General features: G+C 41.2%; 1 protein-coding gene across 12 annotated transcripts in view; it reads right to left on the bottom strand.

The window, feature by feature from the left end:
- ZNF462 (zinc finger protein 462) overlaps positions 1–21,904 on the bottom strand; it is a 143,754-nt gene that overhangs the window by 7,703 nt on the left and 114,147 nt on the right. For all 12 annotated transcript variants that reach the window (XR_009008669.1, XR_009008668.1, XM_057548790.1 and 9 more), the window contains 2 exons: positions 16,756–16,979; positions 578–710 (listed from right to left, as the gene is read on the bottom strand). Coding sequence is in view for 10 of the 12 variants with exons in the window: in XM_057548790.1 (XP_057404773.1) it covers positions 578–710; positions 16,756–16,979 (357 nt within the window). In the remaining 2 variants the exon portion in view is untranslated. The remainder of the gene's footprint in view (positions 1–577; positions 711–16,755; positions 16,980–21,904) is intronic.

Below are 21,904 nucleotides of genomic sequence, written 5' to 3'. Positions count from 1 at the left end.
ATAAGGATAGACTCACAGAAAGTTGAAAACTAGTACAAAAATACCACAAAACCTTTCCCTGTAAACACAGCCAAATAAAAGCCCCTGGTCTCTCTCTCTCTTTACAAAGCAAAAGCAGTAGCAAGGGGGTTAAGAGGAGGACCGTGCAGAAGGACACATGGAGAGAGCTCAAGCCCCCTGCAGCTCCCCCAGCCCAGCGGTGTACACCCCAGCAGAAGCAATTTTAAATAAGCGTTCCATTGGAAGCTCATTTACATTCCTCGGTAGCTTTTACAGGACCATCCATCTTGCCGTCTGTCCTTATTCTGCAGATTCCCTAGATACCAAGTTTTCCTGAATAAAAAACCAATCATCGCCACGTATTTTTTAACGAATATATTTCCTGGGAGTTTCTAGAGCCGGTACTAGTTTACAAGACACAGCCCCTGGCGTGTTTCTTAAGTCAGTCTGCTCCGCGACTCAACGAAGAGGGGCCATTCCTTCTGTTACCCCTACAACAACCTTCTGCCTCCCCTTCTGTCTCAGCACGGCCGGGCTGGATGCCAGCCGGGGCTCAGAGGGCAGGGAAGGGACCTACCTCTGTCATCAGCCTTGCTGTTCATTTCTTCTTCCTTGTCCTCCTCATCACTGCTGGAGCTCTCCATCTTCTCCTTCATCTGTTCCAGCTGATCCAAGTTGACTCGTCCAACCAGCTCAAAGTTACGGCTTACCTGAAAAAGACCCAAACAGACAGTGGAATCACAAACCACGACTGAATGCGGTTCTCCCCGGAGGACAGAACTTTCCAACGTCATTTTCCTGTGGGTGAGCTTTTAGAGCCAGGACCAAATAACCCCAGTGCCTAAGAGGTCCTTTCTTCACGTTGACTCTCTCAGAGGTGTACCTGCCATTTACTTCCACATTCATTTTCACCGGAAGTGTCAACACCGGACCTTCCTTACCAAGTTCAGTAAGAAACATGAGCTACCGTCAGCAGAAAATCAAAAGTATCGTGAAGCCTGGGGTGTAGAGTAGGTGTCCAATAAACATTTTTGGAGTTGAATTCAAGGATGTACCTTCCGTAAACTACCCAAATTGTGGTTTCCTTCCCCTTTCTGGGAATGTGGCCTTTTCTGATTTTGGCTTTTGGAAACATGTATAAGAAGTGTCATACATGCATATTTATGAAGTTATGTTTCTGGAGGTGAAGTGACTCTGTAAGTAACCTGAAAACTAGCAGTGAGAGTCACAACATTTCCACCATGAGCCTATCAACCTGGAGGGCTGTGGGCTGTCCTAGCTTTGACCAAATGACAGCTATTCGATTCCTAACTCCAGTTTAGATGTAAGACAATAATGGTACTGTTTAGTTTTACTAGTGTTTCTGAAGCTGACCACAGCCTATTCATCACAGCTGGGGATTATCTGAGAAAAATCTAGATGACAAATCCCTAAAAACCCTTTTAAAGTGTTAACTATGGCTGATTTTTGTTTACATAAAACGTGGTTAGAATAATGTGGGAATCCAAACTGTCTTCAAAATATCATCCAAGAGAAATAAAAATCCACCCTGAGAAAACTCTGTAAGGATATTCTGTTTGGGGTTCTCATGTCAATGGTAGTACAAAATGCAACCCTCTTCAATTAATCTATTTTCAGAACTTCTTCAGTTGCATGCATAGAATTATCAGCAACGACAGCACAGGAGTCTAGCCAACAAAATGACTCAAACCAATACAGTGATGGGTTCCGTGCTTCCCCTGTGGGGACCAGGGAAGGGGCCCAAGAAGATAAATAAGACCCAGTTCTGGCCTCCAGAGGCTCAGAGTTTAGTTGAGGAGGGAAGACAGACTTCATTAATGAGACTCCAAGGCAGATTTCCATAGCTGCTACAGGAGAGATAGAGCGTAATGAGGGCGCAGGAGAGGATAGGGAGAATTTACAAGACAGTTCCAAAATATTCCCTGGGACCAGCCTGGAACAAAGATGTGCTGAGCACCACCAATTCCATATGCCTGGCAGATGGAAACATCATCATCAACTGTGACAAATGCGAGAGAAAGAGCCTCAGAGCATCAGGGCCAACAGACAGTCCTGTGAAAAAGCTTAATACTGTCCCCACAACATCATGTTGGGAGTCGGCCGCGTTGAAAAGGAGCAAGAACACTCGGGATGAAAGCTCTCTTAAAGCAAGAGAAACAATCCATTGAATGAAATCCATGAAATCAGTTGACTTGGAAAACAACTCAGCATGAAGGTGGAAAAGACCTCTTCGTCAATCTCAGCACTAAACCCTCAGAGAAGGCAAATTCCTGTTTTGCTCATGAAAAAAAGTTTTAAAAATGAATAGACTAAGGTGAAGAGGAGGAAGTCAAGTTAGAATCTTTCTTCCTCTCTGAGTTCACAGTATCAGCCGGCAAAGGACTTGTGCACAAAGTACCTTCCTAATTAGGGCTTTATCTATTTACTATCCTCACTCCTACCGACCTATATAGATTTTTAAAAATTTATAACACAGAAGCAAAAAGGGAGGGCACAAGGAGCAGGAGCTTTGAAGTCAGACAGACCTGAGCGCAAGTTTCGGGTTTGCCGTGAACCATGAGACTCCGGGCAAATTACTGAACATAAATGTCCTCAGTGTCCTTGTTTGTAAAAGGGGGCCAGCATAGTACCCGAAACACAATAAATAGTTTACCGAATTGTGGTTTCCTTCCCCTTTCTGGGAATGTGGCCTTTTCCGATTTTGGCTTTTGGAAACATGTATAAGCATCGTAAATGCATATTTATGAAGTTATGTTTCGCCACAAAGTCTACATTTTAATCAAATAGCATTTATGACAAATATGTGAATAAAAGTTTTCTGGGTTGCCAGTTTTTTTCAGGAAAAGCAGGCAAGATTCCAATTGGCCTAATCTCAAAATATGCAAAGAAACAATATTTTGAAATGATCGGTACTTTAAAAGGCAGCCTTTTCCAATAGCTTTCTCCCTGCTTCAGCCAGGGCAACTATAAGCATGTAGAAGGTGCAGGAGAGGTGGGCATTGCCAGGAAACAAAAAAAAATGAAACCAAGAAAGGGCAAAAAACAATCCTCAAACATCTTTAATCCAGCAGTTTGCATTCATTCATTCATTCATTCATTCAGGACTCCCGGGGGCCCTGCTGTATGCCAGGCCCTGTGCCTATCAAGGAACTCACAGTGACAGAAGGAGATCTGTCACCAAACCAAATGTTATTTTTTCTTTTCCTCCTTCCTGTTTCTTTTCCTTTTACAGGAAAACTGTTAGCATTTTGGATTCTGCACAATTTTATGAGTACATGACATTTTCATGGTATAACGTTCACCCGGGGCTCACCGAGGATTTATTTGTCCTAAAGATTTCTAAAATCTTTGTTTAAAAATAAGAATGAAAAATTTTGCTATGTAATTAGAAGATTTTAAATTAAAAACTCTTTATAGGGTTGAGTTCTCACTATACTTTAAATCTCCAAACCAGCAATCCAGGATTAATCTTCACACAAAAGGAAGACTCCTTGCTGCACTTCTGAGCCACCGTCTCTTTCCTGTCTTATTGCAAGCCCCCTCCCTCCCTCCCTGCTGGTTTCCCAGCGTCCATTCTCACCACCTCTTGCATCTAACCTCCAGGGCGGTCTGACTGAGTGATTTTTTAAAAAAAATTAAATCTGCTCACGTCAGACTCCACTTGCCCTGAGGATGAAACCCCAATTTCTTACTGGGCTTTACATGTCCCCCCCCGACTATCATCTTACCCCCTGGCCCACCCTCGCCCTCACACTGACTGCCCTTTGCTCCCACCACCCTGAGCTTACTGAGGTCCCTGGAACAGGCCAAGCTCTTGACTTTGTGCCTCTCTCCACAGAGGCCATGTCCTCTGTGTGAAATTCTCTCAAGCCTGCCTCGCTCACATGGTGTCTCCTCAGCCTTCCAGCCTTGCTCCAATGTCACTGTATCTGGGGGACCTTCCCTCAACACCTCCTGGGTTAAATATCCTTGCTCTAGGCTTCCACAGCACCCTCCCCTCCCCTTTTATAACTCAGTGACTGTACAGCCCAGGGAACTAGATTCAATACCTTGTAATAACCTATATATGTGTGTAGAACTGAATCACTTTGCTGTACATCCGAAAATAACATTGTAAATCAACAATGGTGCGATTAAAAAAAACCCTCAGAAATTAACTGTTTCTGGCCTGCCTCCCCAACAGAACTGCAAACTCCATGAAGACAAACACCCTGCAGCTTATTCACAACCAGATCTGCACTGGCCAGCACAGTGTCCAGATTAGAGCAGGCATGGTTCTCACCTCTTGGATACTGGGTGTCTGCATTTTCATTTATTATATTTTTCTGTACTATAAATGTTTACAAAGAAAAACTAGAAAACAGAGAAACTCATTTAAAATCCAACGACCTATACATAATACCTGTGAACAAGTAGTTACATTTCTGTATTCCTGTTCTCTATTCACAGATGATTTACAGTGCTGCTTTTTGATGCATGGTATGGCATAAATATCAATCTCTGTATACATCCATTTTTAATCACCACATAATACTTCATCAGGTAGATATAGTTTACTTGACTCTTCCCATGTGAGTTTACCTTTGGTTATTTCTGGCTTTTCACTATTAAAAATGCAACAGTAAGCCTTATTATATACAAACCTTTCTTTCATGTTTAGTTTTAGCCATGGCAATCAGGGAAGAAAAAGAAATAAAAGGAATCCAAACTAGAAAAGGAGAAATAAAACTGTCACTGTTTGCAGAAGACATGATACTATACATAGAAAGTCCTAAACATGCTACCGGTAAACTACTAGAACTCATCAATGAATCTGGTAAAATTTCAGGATACAAAATTAATACACAGAAATCTAGCATTTCTATACACTAACAACAAAAGATCAGAAAAAGAAATTAAGGAAACAATTCCACTTACCATCACATCAAAAAAGAATAAAATACCCAGGAATAAACCTACCTAAAGAGACAAAAGGCCTGTACTCTGAAAACTATAAGACACTGATGAAAAAGTGAAGATGACACAAACAGATGGAAAGATATACCACATTCTTGGATTGGAAGAATCAATATTGTCAAAATGACTATACTACTCAAGGCAATCTACAGATTCAGTGCAATCCCTATCAAATTACCAATGGCACAGAACTAGAACAAAAATTTTAAAAATTTGTATGGAAACACAAAAGACCCCACCTGAATAGCCAAAACAATCCTGAGAAAGAAAAATGGAGCTGGAAGAATCAAACTCCCTGACTTCAAACTATACTACAAAGCTACAGTCATCAAAACACATTTTTGTTCTGGCACAAAAATAGAAATATAGATCAATGGAACAGGATAGAAAGCTCAGAAATAAACACACACACCTATGGTCAATTAATCTACGACAAAGGAGACAAGAACATATGATGGAGAAAAGACAGTCTCTTCAATACTGGACAGCTACATGTAAAATAATGAAATTAGAACATTCTCTAACACCATACAAAAAAATAAACTCAAAATGGATTAAAGACCAAAATTTAAGACTGGATACTGTAAAACTCTTAGAGGAAAACATAGGCAGAACACACTTTGACATAAATTGCAGCTATATCTTTTTGGATCCACCTCCTAGAGTAATGAAAATAAAACAGAAACAAACGAGACCTAATTAAACTTAAAAGCTTTTGCACAGCAAAGGAAACCATAAACAAAACAAAAAGACAACCCACAGAATGGGAGAAAATATTTGCAAATGAAGAAATTGACAAGGGATTAATCTCCAAAGTATACAAACAGCTCATGCAGCTCAGTAACAGAAAAAACAAACAACCCAATCAAAAAATGGGCAGAAGATCTAAATAGACATTTCTCCAAAGAAGACATATAGATGGCCAAAAAACACATGAAAAGATACTCAACATCACTAATTATTAGAGAAATGCAAATCAAAGCCACAGTGAGGAATTACCTCACACCAGTCAGAATGGCCATCATCAAATAATCTACCAACAATAAATGCTGGAGAGGGTGTGGAGAAAAGGAAACCCTCCTACACTGCTGGTGGGAATGTAGACTGGTACAACCACTATGGAGAACAGTATGGCGGGTCCTTTAAAAACTAAAAATAGAACTATCATATGATTCAGCAATCCCACTCCTGGGCATATACCCAGAGAAAACTATAATTCAAAAAGATACATTCACCCTAATATTCATTGCAGCACTATTTACAATAGCCAAGACATGGAAACAATCTAAATGTCCAACAACAGATGAATGGATAAAGAAGATGTGGTATAGGGACTTCCCTGGTGGGCCAGTGGGTAAAACTCAGTGCTCCCAATGCAGGGGGCCCAGGTTTGATCCTTGGTCAGGGAACTAGATACCACATGCATGCCACAACTAAGAGCCCACATGCCGCAACTAAGAAGCCTGCATGCCTCAACTAAAGATCCCACATGCTGCAACGAAAATCCTGTGTACCTCAACTAAGACCCAGCGGAGCCTAAATAAATAAATAAATAAATTAATTAAAAGATGTGGTATGTGTGTACACACACACACACACACACACACACACAATGGAATATTACTCAGCCATAAAAAAGAATGAAATAATGCCAATTGCAGCAACATGGATGGGCCTAGAGATTATCGTACTAAGTGAAGTAAGTCAAACAGAAAGACAAATGTCATATGACATCACTTACATGTGGAATCTAAAAAATGATACAAATGAACTTATTTACAAAACAGAAATAGACTCACAGACTTTGAAAACACACTTATGGTTACCAAAGGGAAAAGGTGGGGGGAGGGATAAATTAGGAGTTTGGGATTAACATATACACACTACTGTATATAAAACAGATAATCAACAACGATGTACTGTATAGCACACGGAACTCTATAATAACCTATATGGGAAAAGAATCTGAAAAAGAATGGATATACGTACATATATAACTGAATCACTTTGCTATACACCTGAAAGTAACACAACATTGTAATTCAACTATACTCCAATTTAAAATTAAAAAAATTTTTTTTAATTTTTAAATTAAAAATAGAAAAAAAAAGAAAAAAATGCAGTAATAAGCCTTATTGTATATAAACCTTTCTTTTATATTTAGTTTTAATTTTATAGGCTAAATACTCAGACGTGAAATTACAGGGTCAAAGTCAAATGGTATACAGAGTTTATATTAAAGTTCCAATATATTTCTAAGTTTGCTTCTAAAATGATCATACTTGTAGTGATTATGTTCTGGATCTAGAAATTGGTGGGTATCCGACCAACTTCTTAATGGGACAGAGGACATATGGAGGGACATTCACTTTCTTCTTTAGAGATGAGAAGCAGTTTATCACCTTGTTTCCCAAAAGCCCACAACAGAGAGAGAAAGACAGCAAGGCTGAGTTTGAGTTCTAGAACCTGGCTCCTTAGAGCCTTCTGAAGGCAAAAGAAGCCATCCATGTTTTTAAAGGGTAGGCTGTTCAAACACACAATCACTCAGACTGTAAAACTATGTGCAGATCCTTATATCTCGTGAAACTTATTTGTGAATGCCCAGGAATTGAAAGTCCCCCATAAAGGCTGCTAACTCAGAGTTGTGTGAAAAGCTGTCCAGTAAGGAGGTGAGATGAACTGCCAAAGACCAGCAAAAGCTTTACCCCTTAACGCTGAAGCGGAGATGCTGTAAACCGTTCAATGCTCATGCTAATGTTCAGGCTTCACCACTACACCTGTCTTTTTGGTTGCTGCTTTTTAACCATTCAGCAAAATGGTTTCTATCTGTCCCCAGCATACGAAAGAATTTACATACTCGAGTCTTATTCTAAGGGGAGGAGTGTTATGTGATTTACAAATATAACCAAGTTGCACATGCATTTTCATGCTGCCCTGGGGGGCAAACCCAGTCTTATAGGAAAGACTGATATAACCTTGCTTGTTAAGGAAAGAATGAAGTTGGACACCCACGTCTTCAGATTACTTAGCAAACATTAAGTGGGGGAGATGGTGATGAAGAAAAATCCATGTAATGTTTCCAGAGTCCCCCTCCTACTGACTTAACACTTGTACCTTCAAAAAGAGACATCCAACCAGGATGTTCACATCACCTAATAGTGCGTGTTCATGTTAAAAAGAAAGGCCAAGTGAACTTTTTACTTCTAGAAGAAGTGACAGCAGAGAACATGGAAAAACTGTCTCTTACATCAGAAATGCCCATCTCAGTCACAAACTGACAATGTGTAGTATTGCAAAGATTTTAAAGGACTTATGGCCCAGGCAGGCAAACTTGTTCTGTGAAGGGCCAGTTAAGCGAGTTTTTTAGGCTTCCTGGACCATATGGTCTGTCACAACTACTCAATTATTGTGTAGCTTGAAAGCAGCCACAGATAATACGGAAATGGGTGAGCATGGCTGTGCTCCAATAAAACTATATTCAGGGACACTGAGATGTGAATGCTGTATAATTTCACATGTCATGAAATATTACTCTTGATTTTTTTCAACCATTTAAAATTGTCAAAACCATTCTTAGCTGGCGGGCCATATAAAAACAGGCAGTGGGCCAGATTTAGTCCATGGGCCAGAGTCTGCCCACCCCTGACTTATGATTATCAGGTGGTTTGCCCAGTACATTCCCTTTGCCTGTCTCTGAAAGTCAGAATGAGAATGAGGGAAAGGAATCAGTGGGAGAAAGGGTCGGCAAAGCACTGTCTCTACGAATTCTTACAGGAAGGCGGTCAAAGACGCAGGTGAAAGTCCTAAATTCTCTGCTAAGAACATTTCTATCAGAGCTCTTATAAAAGCTTCTAGAAAAGATATTCAGCTCAGTGTATTACAGTTCTATGCAAGGTGAGCCGTGACACCATACTTGCCTTGCATTATGCTGCCCTCCTATTTTACAGATATCTTTATCCAGCACTTAACACGCTAGTTGTGATTCTGTTTAAGCTTATCTCATCTGCTTGCTTATAAACTCTTCCAGGGTAGCAACTGTTTATTTAGTTTTACAGGCTCAGTGCAGAGTATAAGGCCAGTCATCTAGTTGACACACAATACATGTTACTTGAATCTACCAGTAACATAAAATCCCGTAGGTGATCATAAAGTATAAAGAACTTCATAATATTGCATGCCATGATACAAATTTGCTTGCTAATGAGAATAAAATTGGACATTTTCTAAAAGATTTTGTTTCAATGCTTACCAAATAATCTACTATAGGCTAAAAATTAATCCAGTAGTTTTTCCATGTATCACTTAACCCTTATGATCATTCTGTAAGATATGTATTATCTTCCATATTTGTAGATGAGGAAAACAGGACACAAAGCAAGTAAGTGATAAAGCCAGAATTAGAACTCACATCTTCAGATGACATAGCTCCAGCTTTCCTCATTAGAATGCAGATCATCTGTCGAAATGTAAATTTGCTTACAAAATATGGAAACATTATCCATGGGATACTGGCTGAACACAAGAAGAAGGAAGAAAAAGTACTGTGACAATAATATTCGATTCAAAATTTGGTGGGATAAAGCAGTAGAATCTTTTGAGAATATTTTCTTCAAAATAAAAACCTTTCTAAGAACGGTAAGAATAAAGGATGGTAAAGTACCAGAAGGGTATGGAGCACAGAAGTCAAGGAGACTATCTACTTTCTTCTGCCATCATTGAGTTAGAACAGAAAACATGCTTCTGCCAGACCTGACTTAGCAAAAGTCCAGACAGAATCAATCATTTTGAGAATCTCAGCACAGCCCCAGTCACAAGTACTCAAGATAGCCAAGTGAAAGGCATCATTAAAGTCAAACAACTTTGCTGTCGGCCAACTGAGCTGCTGCCAATCTCCTGAACTCGAAATCCAGACGCAAAGATGCCGATGATGCTGTCATGTTTTGCTTATTTGAATAAATAGGATACTTACAATTTCTCATTTGAAAAGTGATTTCATTTATTTACTTATTTAGCAACCAGCTACTGGCGACTTTATTGTATGCAGGGCACTATGGTTAGATTTGGGAAGAAAAGAGAGGTAAATAATGTGGTTTCCATTTTAAGACTGTTGCATCCAGTGGCAAGACAGAGCCTTGTTAAGAGTTAAGTGCAGGGCTTCCCTGGTGGCGCAGTGGTTGGGTATCTGCCGGTCAATGCAGGGTACATGGGTTCGAGCCCTGGTCCGGGAGGATCCCACATGCCGCGGAGCAACTAAGCCCGTGCACCACAAAAAAAAAAAAAAAGAGTTAAGTGCAAGTTGAGGCAGCATGAAATACATGCCTTAATAGAGGAAGATGGAAAGTTCTATGGAAGCCTGGGAGCTGGGGCCATTCATTTTGGCTGGAGACTTTAGTAGATAGTTTCAAAGGTTATAGGCAAAGAACATCTTCAAATGTCTACTTGAGAAATATCTTCTAAGGTTCTGCCAGGCACACCCCTCTGAATATGACCACACCTCTTGCTCATCTACCTCTGATTTGTCTTCCAAAATACATGAAAGAAGCAGGTCCACGGTTGACAAATCAAGAAGCAAATAACCTGAGGGAGAGCAAGGATGAAATGACATAATCTTCTGGAAAAACCTTCAGCTTGCAGGAATCTACAGAGTTGATAAAGCTAGAGATGCCAGTACTTGGTTCAGAAATTAAACGCAGTCCAAAAAAACCATGGCCAAAGGTGTATTTTATGATTTGGAGTTGGGGAAGGTTCTTTGTTTTATTTCTTCTCATTCCCTTTGCTGGAAACAAATATTCTATGTGACTTTTTTGCCCCTGCGGATTTCACTAGTCCAGAAAGCAGAACAATTTTATTGGAATAACTCAAATGTTGGCAATTCCTCCTGAGGTGAATGTTCTGCTGCTTCCCCTAAACTGACAGAAAGTAGGAGATGCGAGTTCCTTAGAGTTCAGCTGCCTGAGGCTCCATCTGTATAAAAAACTAAAAACATTTCAAAGTAAATTCAATTAGTGAATGTGTATTGCCTGAATAGACTATCCTTCTAAATTTCATACAGCGAACATGACAACTTTACGAGCAAAGCCAAGTTAGAGATAATATATTTTTATGTTCCTTAAACTAGCAAAGAGACTTCAGAACCATAAAGAACGCTAACAAGGTATTGCATATACTTAAACTTTCTTCAAAGAAAAATATATGTGTGTTTTTCCAAATGTGAGAAGTGCGAGGTTTGGTTTTTTTCATGATTTCAAGGTTCCTAGAAATGTTACCTCTTCATCTTGCACCAGCATTGCTAATAAATGGCACTACTGACATATGATTTCATTCTCTGTGTGTGTGTGTGTGTGTGTGTGTGTGTGTGTGTGTGTGAGAGAGAGAGAGAGAGAGAGAGAGAGAGAGAGAGAGAGAAAGAGGGAGGAACATAAGGAGGGAGGGACTGAAAGAATAGAATAGTCCGCCTCTAGAAGACCTAGTGAGATAGAAAAAAGACAGGGAGTTGAAGGATGAAAAACTAAAAGTTCAGATAGCCTGTACTGTTTACTTTAGATTCCAAGAGATTTACAAGTGATTCCTTGTTCACTGGTACAAAGATAAAGATCTAGGAAGACAAGATTCTGTGTCACGTAAAAAAATGAAGGTGCTAAAACAAATAAAGAGAAAAAAATAAATGTGCTGATTGTCACCCCTTTCTACTTCACCTTGGCTTCTGAGGATAAACACAGCAGTGTAAATCCAGGGCACTTGAGAATTTGGTTCTTCAGCGGAATGGTTTATTTGACTTCAAGGATGCTTCCTGCTGAACCAGTATTCTGTCTAGTCCATGAATGATACAGTCTGACATCTTCAGAGACATTCCTGAGGTTTACAAGCTTTGCAGGCAGAATTCAGGAGTCCAGTTTTGAATATCCAGTTCTGTTTAATGATGAAATCCTTTGACTGAAAATACATCCTACAGTGTCTTTTAATTTCTCGTATAGATTCTCTCTACCACACAAAATCACCTAAAGCTATTCGTGGAAGAATGTAATGAGCAATGCACACAACATTGTTTTGCTAGAAAACAGTAAACCTTAGTTTAGAACCAACTGCTAAGTCTACAGCACATTTTATTTTTGCCAGTTTACACATTCCTCTGGATCTCTGCATCTTTATGGCTCTATCTGTTCTCAGGATCAACCTTATAAGAAAAGACTGCAGAAAATTAACATTTACTGAGGACCTACCATGTGTCAGGTCCTGGGGAACTTGCATCTTTTAGGTATTAAGGTGTAATTTACTTACCATAAAATTAATCCATTTTAAATGAACATTTCAATGAGTTTTAGTAAATGTATACATTTGTACAACCTTCCACAATCTTCTTCTATTACTCTAAGAAATACCCTCATACCCTCTGCAAGCAATCCCTGCTCCAAACCACCAGCCTGAAGCAACTTCTGACCTGCTTTGTCTCCTCAGTTCTGCCTTTTCTAGAAACCATACAATATGTAGTCTTTTGTGTCTGGCTTCTGTCCATTTAACATGATGATTCTGATATTCAGCCATATTGTTACATGTATCAGTAGCTAATTTTTTTATTGATAAGTAGTATTCCATTGTATGGATATAGCACATTTTGTTTATGCAACGACTTTATGTGGGAGTAGACTTGCTGGATCAAACGGTAAAGTGTATGTTTAACTTTTAAACAAATTGCCAAAATGCTCAAAAGTAGATGTGCCATTATACACTGCATTCAGCCCTGTGTGAGATTTCCAGTTTCTCCACAACCTTGCTAACACTTTGATGCTATTGGTCTTCTTAATTTCAGCCACTCTAGTGGAGAGGTAGTGATGGCTTACCACCTAATTTGCATATAATTTGCATTTCCTTAATGATGTCTTAATTTGCATTTCCTTAATGATGAGTCCTATTAAGCATCTTTTCATGTGATCATTTGCCTTTTGTATAGCCTCATGGGTAAAGTGTCTATTCAGATCTTTTTCTCATTTTTAATTAAATTGTTAATCTTATTACTGAGTTGTAAAAGTTCTTTATATATTTTGGTTAAACTCCTTTGTTAGATAGTTATTTTGCAAATATTTGCTTCCAGTCGGTTGCTTGCCTTTTCATTTTCTTAATGGTGTCTTCTGAAGAGCAACAATTTAATTTTGATGACATCTACTTTATTGAATTTTTTCTTTTAATGTTCACAGCTATTTTATCATACCTAAGAATTTTTTCCCAAGAGATATTTGAGTGATGTAAGAGTCAACAACCACTATTTTCCATATGGAAATCCAATGGTAACAGCACTATTTGTTGAAAAGCTATCTTTTCCTTATTCCCTTGGCACCTCTGATGAACATCAACCGGCCACATATATTAGGGTTTATTTCTGGACTTTTTCTTCTGCACCACTGATCCACACATCTGTCCTTATACCAATACCACACTTTCTGGATTACTGTAGCTTTATAGTAAAAGTTTTGAAATCAGGAAGGGTGAGTCTTCCAATTTTGTTCTTTTTTCATACTGTTCAGGCTATTCTAGGTCCCTTGCATTTCCATATACATTTTAGCATCAGTCTGTCAATTTCTACTAAAGAAAAAAGCCTACTGAGATTTTGATAGATTGATTACACTGAATCTGTAGATCAGTTTGGGAAGCATTACCAATATTGAGTCTGCTAATCCATGAGTATGGTATATATTGCATTAACTTAGTTCTTTTATTTCTCTCAACATTTTGTAGTTTTCAGCATATAGCTTTCACAGTTCTTGTTTATTCTTAAGCATTTTTATTCTTTTTGATATTATAAATGAAACTGATCTTCTTAAAATTTCATTTTTTCAGATTGTCCATTACTAGTATATAGAAATATAATTGGCGTTTGTATATTGATCTTATATCCTTCAATTCTGCTAAACTCACTAATATTCTAGTACCTTTTAAAATAGATTATTTAGGATTTTCTACCTACAGAGATCACACTGTCTGTGAACAAAAACAGTTTTATTCCTTCCTTTCCAATTCTTATGGCTTTAATTTCTTGTTCTTGCCTCATGGTTCTTGACTTCTGTATTTCAATCATTAGCAAACTTCTCTTTAGTACACTGTTTATCGATACTCCTATACCCTTTTCATGAATGCTGAAATCAGGCTTTTGTATATCCTTCACCCCAATGAATGACCACTTTTAATTAGTGCATAATGTCACTGCCTATCAGTCAAAAATTCACTTTCAGCAGCACTGCTGTCTATGTTTATAAAATAGTGTTTGGATAATTATTTCAAAAATTCAAATTGCATTTTGTATGCATCACTTAGAAAAGAAGGAACAGTTAATAAGCACGAGCCTCAAACTTCACAACGATTGAGACAAAGATGAAAATCATTAGGCATGCTGAGAGTGGCAATTCTTTAGCCTCAATTAGGTGCTTGTTGGACTTAATAAGCTGGTCAACCATGAGAGGGAGTAAGATTAAAGAATCGAACATGGCATAATGAAAATATAACATATCAAAGACCATGTCTAAAATGCAAAGTAGAGTTAGTGATTTTATAGTCCATTTCAGGTCTTTAGGGACATAACTGCCTTTCTGATAGGTTGTTGTTATATTTGAGCACAGTTCAATTCGCAAATAGACTGAGACGTGCCTCTCAAAGTGTGGGAAATACCAGGACTTCATTTAATCTTACAAAACTTCTGAGAAGAGTATACTGATTCCCATTTAGAAATCAGGAAACAGACAGAGAAATTGGAGTAACCTGCTGTACAGTAAATGGTGGAGATAAAATTCAAACCTAGGTCTGTTTGGCTCCAAAAGTTCTAAACTGGGCTCCTAGTTTCCTGAGTAACCCATTTGCTTGACGCATATTCCAAAGCCCCACGTTTCCGCCTGCTTTCACATCTGGTATGGTTTCTAGCCTTCTCTGGAGTTCTCCAGTGACTCACAGCTACTGTGCAACCATTGGGGAAGAATCTACCTTCCTGGTTTGCTCTGTCCCAAAAAACCAGTCTGATGGCTTCAACACTATAATAAAAAGTGGTTACATAAATAAGACACATGTGCATAAATGTAGAAAGCTTAGCTTGAGATAGGTGAGTGATTTTCCTTTCAGTTTGGGGGCAGAAATGCCCAGGAAGTTTGGATAAGAAAGGGTATTGGAGTTTTTAAGCGAGGTAACTCAGGCTTTTCTTCTCTGCTTTCATTTTTGGGGAGACACATTAGGAAATGAATGCATTCCAAAGCAGAAAAGTTAGCATCAAACCATTAAATTGTAGATGGGTGATAAAGCTCAGCCTTCTCTCTCAACACCTCACAGAAAAATTCTAACCCTTGGGTGCAGATGACTCAGACAGGAATCTTTATAACTTGGGTTTGTTAAGTCCAGAAAAGAGAAGCTGTTATTTCCACTGACAGTACACAGAGCAAGGAAAAAAGGAAACACTATCAAAAGTGCTTCTCATTGTGCCTTAGGTAAACACTCACTAGATGTTTTGGATTTGTTGGTTAATTAGAAAACATTTCAATAGGCTCTTTTCATGAAACAAATACTAATCATCCCTACCCGCCCCCCAACACACACTCCCCCACACTCTGGACAATATACAAAACCAGAAACAACTGTCTCAACTCCTGATGTGCCACACAAGTCCTCAGGGAAGAGAGGAAACCATCTGGGATGATGTTACCCTCTGATCAGCAGACTTCTGGAAGAGAATTCTTTTTCATAAACCCCTTATTTTATGTCCTACACTAATCTGTTCCCTCCACAAATAAAACACATATTGTACGGTCCTTACAATGTTCAGACATGAACAGCAAAGCCTTGGAAAATTTTTGTAGTCAGCAGTATATCAGAAACAACCTACATGACTGAGGGACACACCGGCAGAGCCGTCAGATAGATTAGGGGCCGGCAACTAAGGGTCCACAGCCTGTCGCCTAATTTTGTAAATAAAGTTTTATTGGAACACAGCCATGCCCATTCATGTTTGTCTTGTCTAGGGCTGCTTTCTTGCTACAAGGGCAGAGTTGAGTAGCTGCCACTGAGACCATCTGGCCTGCAAAGCCTAAACTATTTACGATCTAGCCCTTTACGGAAAAAGTTCATCAACTCTTGTGATAATACATTTAAAATAAATACTCCAGTTAGGGTAAGTTAAGAACGAGAAAGGGAAGATATACTCTTTCAAGTAAGGTAGAATCATAATTAAATAAAACAAAGGAAAGTGGGCATAGAAGAGACCAAAAATGTTAAGCAGTTGGATGCGGGGGTAGCATTACAGGTGGTGCTCTCTCCCCCATCTACGTGTTCCACTTTTCTAAAACGACCTTACAGTTCTTTTATAAAAGAATAGGGCTTCCCTGGCAGCGCAGTGGTTGAGAATCTGCCTGCCAGTGCAGGGGACATGGGTTCGAGCCCTGGTCTGGGAAGATCCCACATGCCGCGGAGCAACTGGGCCCGTGCACCACAACTACTGAGCCTGCAAGTCTGGAGCCTGTGCTCCGCAACAAGAGAGGCCGCGATGGTGAGAGGCCCGCGCACCGTGATGAAGAGTGGCCCCCGCTTGCCACAACTGGAGAAAGCCCTTGCACAGAAACGGAGACCCAACACAGCCAAAAATAAATAAATAAATAAATTTAAAAAAAAAGAATAAACTGAACCTCATTTTAAACATTACTTTGGCGCATTGTCTCTGTCTTGCTCACAGTGGGTGTGGCTAAATTTGGCCCGGCCCCTCCCCCAGGTGTGCTGGGGGGGAGGGGGGGAGGAGGGAGGCCAGGCCCGTACCTTATGCTCGTCCCGAAGGTGGCTGTCCAGTTCCTCCGTGTGCTTGGTCTCATAGTAGCAGAGCTGGCATTTGTAAGGTTTCAGTTCATTGTGCTTTTCTATGTGTTGCTGGAGGCTCTCGTCACTGGAGCAGGTGAAGGTACACTTATCACAGCGGAAAACTACTCCCTGCAAGTATTTTGACAGTTTGGATCGGCATACTTCAATGGGGACAACGCGCTCTTCTGTGGAAACAAATTGAATATAAAGATGGGAATTTTTACTGATGGAAGGCAGACGTCCTCTCTCGGGAGTACAAGGAGAGACTCACCCATCCACTGTTGCTACCTCTCATGGCTCCGGCTCCGTGAACTGCACACACATGCCCACCGTCCCTCCTCCAACCCCCAAATCAACACAGTCCGCTGGGACACACAGGTGTTTCTAAGGCCGAAAGCTCTCTGTGTACTTAATACCCAGAATGACCTATAAATAGGGGTGGGCAGGCTGAAAGGTGTTGGCTGATTCCTGAACGGAGGTGATTAAAGGAAGAGAGAAGAACGGAATTTGTACCAACATGAATGATTATCAGCAGCAACCAACAACGCATCCTACTTCCTCAGCAAGTGGCATTTAGGCTGGACTTACAGATGTCTTTAAGGGGGAAGGAAAATGACATTCTCGGAGCACCTGTGTGCCACCACTGCGTACCTCCCTAGCTACTCTATTAGGCCGGAGTTATTCCCATTTTTACAAATTAGTAAAGCAAGGAACTGAGCTTTTAAGTAACTCTCCATGGGTCACAAACTCTGTAATTGCCTAAACCGAGATCCCCATGCCCATCTACCAAACCACAAGTCTGTTATTTCCCATCGTTTCCAATTCCATTCCTGTTTCCCCTTCCAAAATGTTCTCAAGGAGACTGTTTTCCTTTTCTTGAAACCAAGGGAATCTCTAATCTAAGTTCAAATCTGAAAACAAAGCATCCTGGACACTTTCATTCACTGAAACTCCAACTCCACCTCGGAAGAACTTAGGCAGATGAAATGGTTGCAGGCAGCCTTCCAGGGGAGAAAGGGGTGGCGTGGGAGATGTGGAGATGTGGAGGATTTGTGCCTTTACAGACAATCTGTAATCTGACTGTCACAAGGGAGAAAATAAAAGAGAGAGAGGATTTGGGTGCTTTTCCCATTCACATACCAAATGCTGTAGGGCTGGAAGTGTGTGTGCTTGTTTATTTTGTGCTCTCTCACCCTTGTGTTTAGCTGCTCAAGTTAAATTTCACACCAGTCTGCCCAGAGTTTCGGCACACGCGCCAGATATCCGTAACTGGGATAAAATTAAAATCTGTGCTATTTATGCAAGGATCAAATATAGCGTGTGCTTTCATGCTGTGTCTGAATTTCAGAAGACTCTGAAAGTTTACAGATGGACACACACAACATATATTATTTAGAAACAGCAATGTATTAGTAAGTCCGGAAAGCGTGCTGTATCCTCAGAGTCGCCGAGTGGCAACATTTCCAGAGCATCAGGATGTGTGCGCTGAAGTCGCTCACCCTGGGAGCCCTCCCTTTGCTGCTGGCCTGTGTTTGGCCCCTGGGGAATTCTCCCACCTGAAGCCCTGTCTTCCTCTCAACCAGCACATTCTCATTGCAGGGCAGTCCCTGCCTTGGGAGCCCTTGAATGCAGCGATTAATTGGCCAGCAAGAATCTGGGCAGAGGAAGCATGGAAGGTGGTGTCTGCACCACACTCCCTGGAGCTCTAATGCATATGTTATTTTCCCTGTACAAAGAGTCAGTCGCTTATTTAGAAATATAAATATTTTTAAACCAAAGTAGAGCAGACAGCTAAGAAACATATGATTATAATGGAATCCACACACTTTCTTAGAATAGCAAATGCTGTTAACAGTCTTCTAACCATTCAGTTCCATGGTTTGGTGTAAATGGAGGGAAAAAATGCTCTGGCGTAAACTAATGAGCCTTAAGAAAGCCCAGGCTATGATGTTCTATTCCTCTAATCCAGGGTTTCTCAATAGTAGCACTACTGATGTTTTGATGCCAGATAATTCTTTGCTGTGGGAGGCTCTCCTGTGCAGTGTAGCGCGTGTCTCATCCGCATCCCAGGCCCCTGCCCACCAATGCCAGCGGCGCCTCCTCCTCCCCAGTCACGACGACAGAAAATGCCTCCAGACAGCTGCACCCTGAGGAAGCAAGATGGACCCCGACTGAGACACCGCTCCAAGTCAAGTGCCAACTATTCAGTCCAGCTGCCCTGGGTTAGACAGGCGTGGCCATGAGCTACGAGCAAGCTGGCGCCCACGGCAAGAGATGGGGGGCAGGCTGAAGCGAGGGGACCGGGTTCCACACCCTACAGCTCAGGAGTTCATGGGAAGTGTTGACACCAACTTTTCTGGCACCTTCCTTGAGACTTGCACCCTCCCCCCGCCCCATGCTCTCTGTGTTTGTTCCTGATTTATATTTTGTCATTTCTACTGCTTCCCCTTTCCTTCTTTGGCTCTGGCCTGTCCCGTCTGTCCCGGGTCTGTCGACCTCCGTGGAGGTGGAGAACAGCTGGCTATAATTTTCCACATAACGACACCTCAACACCTTGAAGATAGTCATTCGGTCGCCCTCCAGTCTTCCCTTCTCCACCAAAAATAATCGGTTCTTTCAAGCTTGTTTTTTTTTTTTAATAGGTCTCCTTTTCAACTCCTCCACCACTTTGGTTAGTCTTCTTTGCAGTTTCCTATTTCACTCTGTGTGTCTAAATGCATTTTGCACAAAGTCAGGAGCACCCAGAATAATACCTTGGAGGTGAAATAATAACAATGAATGGGAACGGCTGCTCCCATTTATTAAGGGCTCACTATGTTTCAAGCATGGTTAGGTGTTCGACCCTCTCAGCTACTTTGTATTCTCACAACGCCCTGCAAAGTCAGTTTGATTATCTTCAGTGAAAGCTGAGAACGGACCAGTTAAGCTACTTCCTCGAAGTCGCTCCTCTAGGTCAGCACAAAGTTGTGACCTGGGAGCCTGGGTCCGCTGACCTTCACCTGCACCCTCCTCTGTTCCTCCTGAAAAGAACTCTCAGGGCACATCCAGTCTGTACGCCAGGCACTGCTAAGCCTTTTATTCCTAATAGTTCAAAATCACAAAAGCTGTCGGTGTCTAAGGCAACCATCTCTATCTGAATTTCTTTCAAATATCTTCTGGATTTCAGAGAAGGTCATTTCCCTGCTGACTTATTCTGAAAGGTAAGACTTCCCATTTCCAAACTAAGACATTAACTACAGTATGTCCCAAGTCTCTTAGTTATATGGACGTTAATTTTAGAAAAAAGTTATCTTTTTTTTCCCTTCTACAAACATGGCTAACATGACCAAGATATAAAACAAGACAGACTCTAAAAGGCAGGTGAAGGACCGATAGCGTTTTCTCAGTAAGGTTATTCATGGTGGAGGCCAGTGAAGGTCATAAAGTGGGAGACTGGAATGTGTCCAGGTAGGGCCTGAGCCCTGTCTTGGCTACAGAAGCTCAGCGTTTGGGGCTTTTTCTACAGGGGCAGCAACAACTGTGGGTCTTTTCTTGACTTCACACCTCTCGAAATTACCTCGGGTAAGAAATCAAGGCCTGAATCACTCTCATTGTGACTGAGCTTCCAGCTCTGGTTGCAAAAATATTATGACTTCACCAGTTTGACTACACGATAGATCGTGTCTCTCATCTCCTCATACTCAAAAAGATGGCTTAGCACTGCAGCTGGACAGAAAAGCCAAGAGGATCCAGCCCGGAGCAACGCCACACTGCAGCACGTGGGTGCTAAGGTTCACCAAGAGCCCAGAAGTGTGTGCCGGGTGGAAAAATCTGCAAAATCTCAACTACCAAGGGGGGTGAGGGGGGGTCACTTCTGCTCAAAACAGTGAAAAACCACATCACTGTGGAGCCCAGAATCACCAAGTAAAAATTCTTCCTGAAAGGCAGACCACAACACACATGGGTTTCCTCCCCACAACGTGCCAGGCCTACATGAAGCTGGGGGAGATTTGGAAGTCATTCACTCCAACAAACTCTGAATGCAGATTACCATGGTAGAGGGCCGAGACCCTCTCTGGGCCAAACCAAAGACCCACCTGTTACTCTCTCTCAGCCAAACAACTGACAAAGGCTGAGTACTAGAAAGCCTCCATCCCCAAATATAAGCATAAATAGACACACATAAACATAAGCAAAACAGCTCCTGTAAGAAGTTTTGACTTTAGCCAGGCTACCACCCTCAAGCCAGACAGAGCTGGGAACTGCACCCCTAATTCTAACAGGCCAAAGTAAGTGACGGGGATAAAGGGAACATGTAACCTCACTGAATAAAATGAAAGACTATCAATCTCACCGTAGATTTTTTTTTTCTCAAGAAAAATGATACTGATCAGATAAATTAGGGGAGATTAGCTCAGTTCCAAAAAGATACCCACCTGCAGGGTTCAGTTGTACTCAGCATTTGTGTACGTATTGAGGTTACAGGCTGGGAAACAGAGAGGTTAATATGCCAACTGGAGACCAGTCTTGGTGATTACACAGCTCCATAAATATAATGTAAATATTTGGCAGAACTGTTTCATGCCTATAATTCAATCTGTGCCCAGCTTTTTAAACCCAGGTTTGCTGTAGGTATACAAGGGACGTCTAGGCAAAGCGATGCATGAGGCACTGTGCTTCCAATGGTGACAAGAGCTCAGTGGAGGGACTTCCCTGGTGGTGCAGTGGTTAAGAATCCGCCTGCCAGTGCAGGGGACACAGGTTCGAGCCCTGCTCTGGGAAGATCCCACATGCCGCGGAGCAGCTAAGCCCGTACGCCACAACTACTGAGCCTGCGCTCTAGACCCCACGAGCCACGACAACTGAAGCCCGCGCATCTAGAGACCGTGCTCCGCAACAAGAGAAGCCACCGCAATGAGAAGCCCGTGCACCACAATGAAGAGTAGCCCCGGCTCACTGCAACTAGAGAAGCCCGTGCACAGCAACGAAGACCCAATGCAGCCAAAAATAAATAAATTTATTTTTTAAAAAAAGAGGTCAGTGGAAACATACTCCTGAAACTGTTTACTCCTTTGTTCACTGTCTCTCTTGCCACTAAAGCTCAAGCTCCTTCAGTGCCCAAACCTGGCCT

The sequence above is a fragment of the Balaenoptera acutorostrata genome, chromosome 6 (assembly GCF_949987535.1).
Source record: "Balaenoptera acutorostrata chromosome 6, mBalAcu1.1, whole genome shotgun sequence".
Lineage (NCBI taxonomy): Eukaryota > Metazoa > Chordata > Mammalia > Artiodactyla > Balaenopteridae > Balaenoptera > Balaenoptera acutorostrata.
Note: the sequence above shows the minus strand (reverse complement) of the source record. Positions and strands in the feature narration are given on the sequence as shown.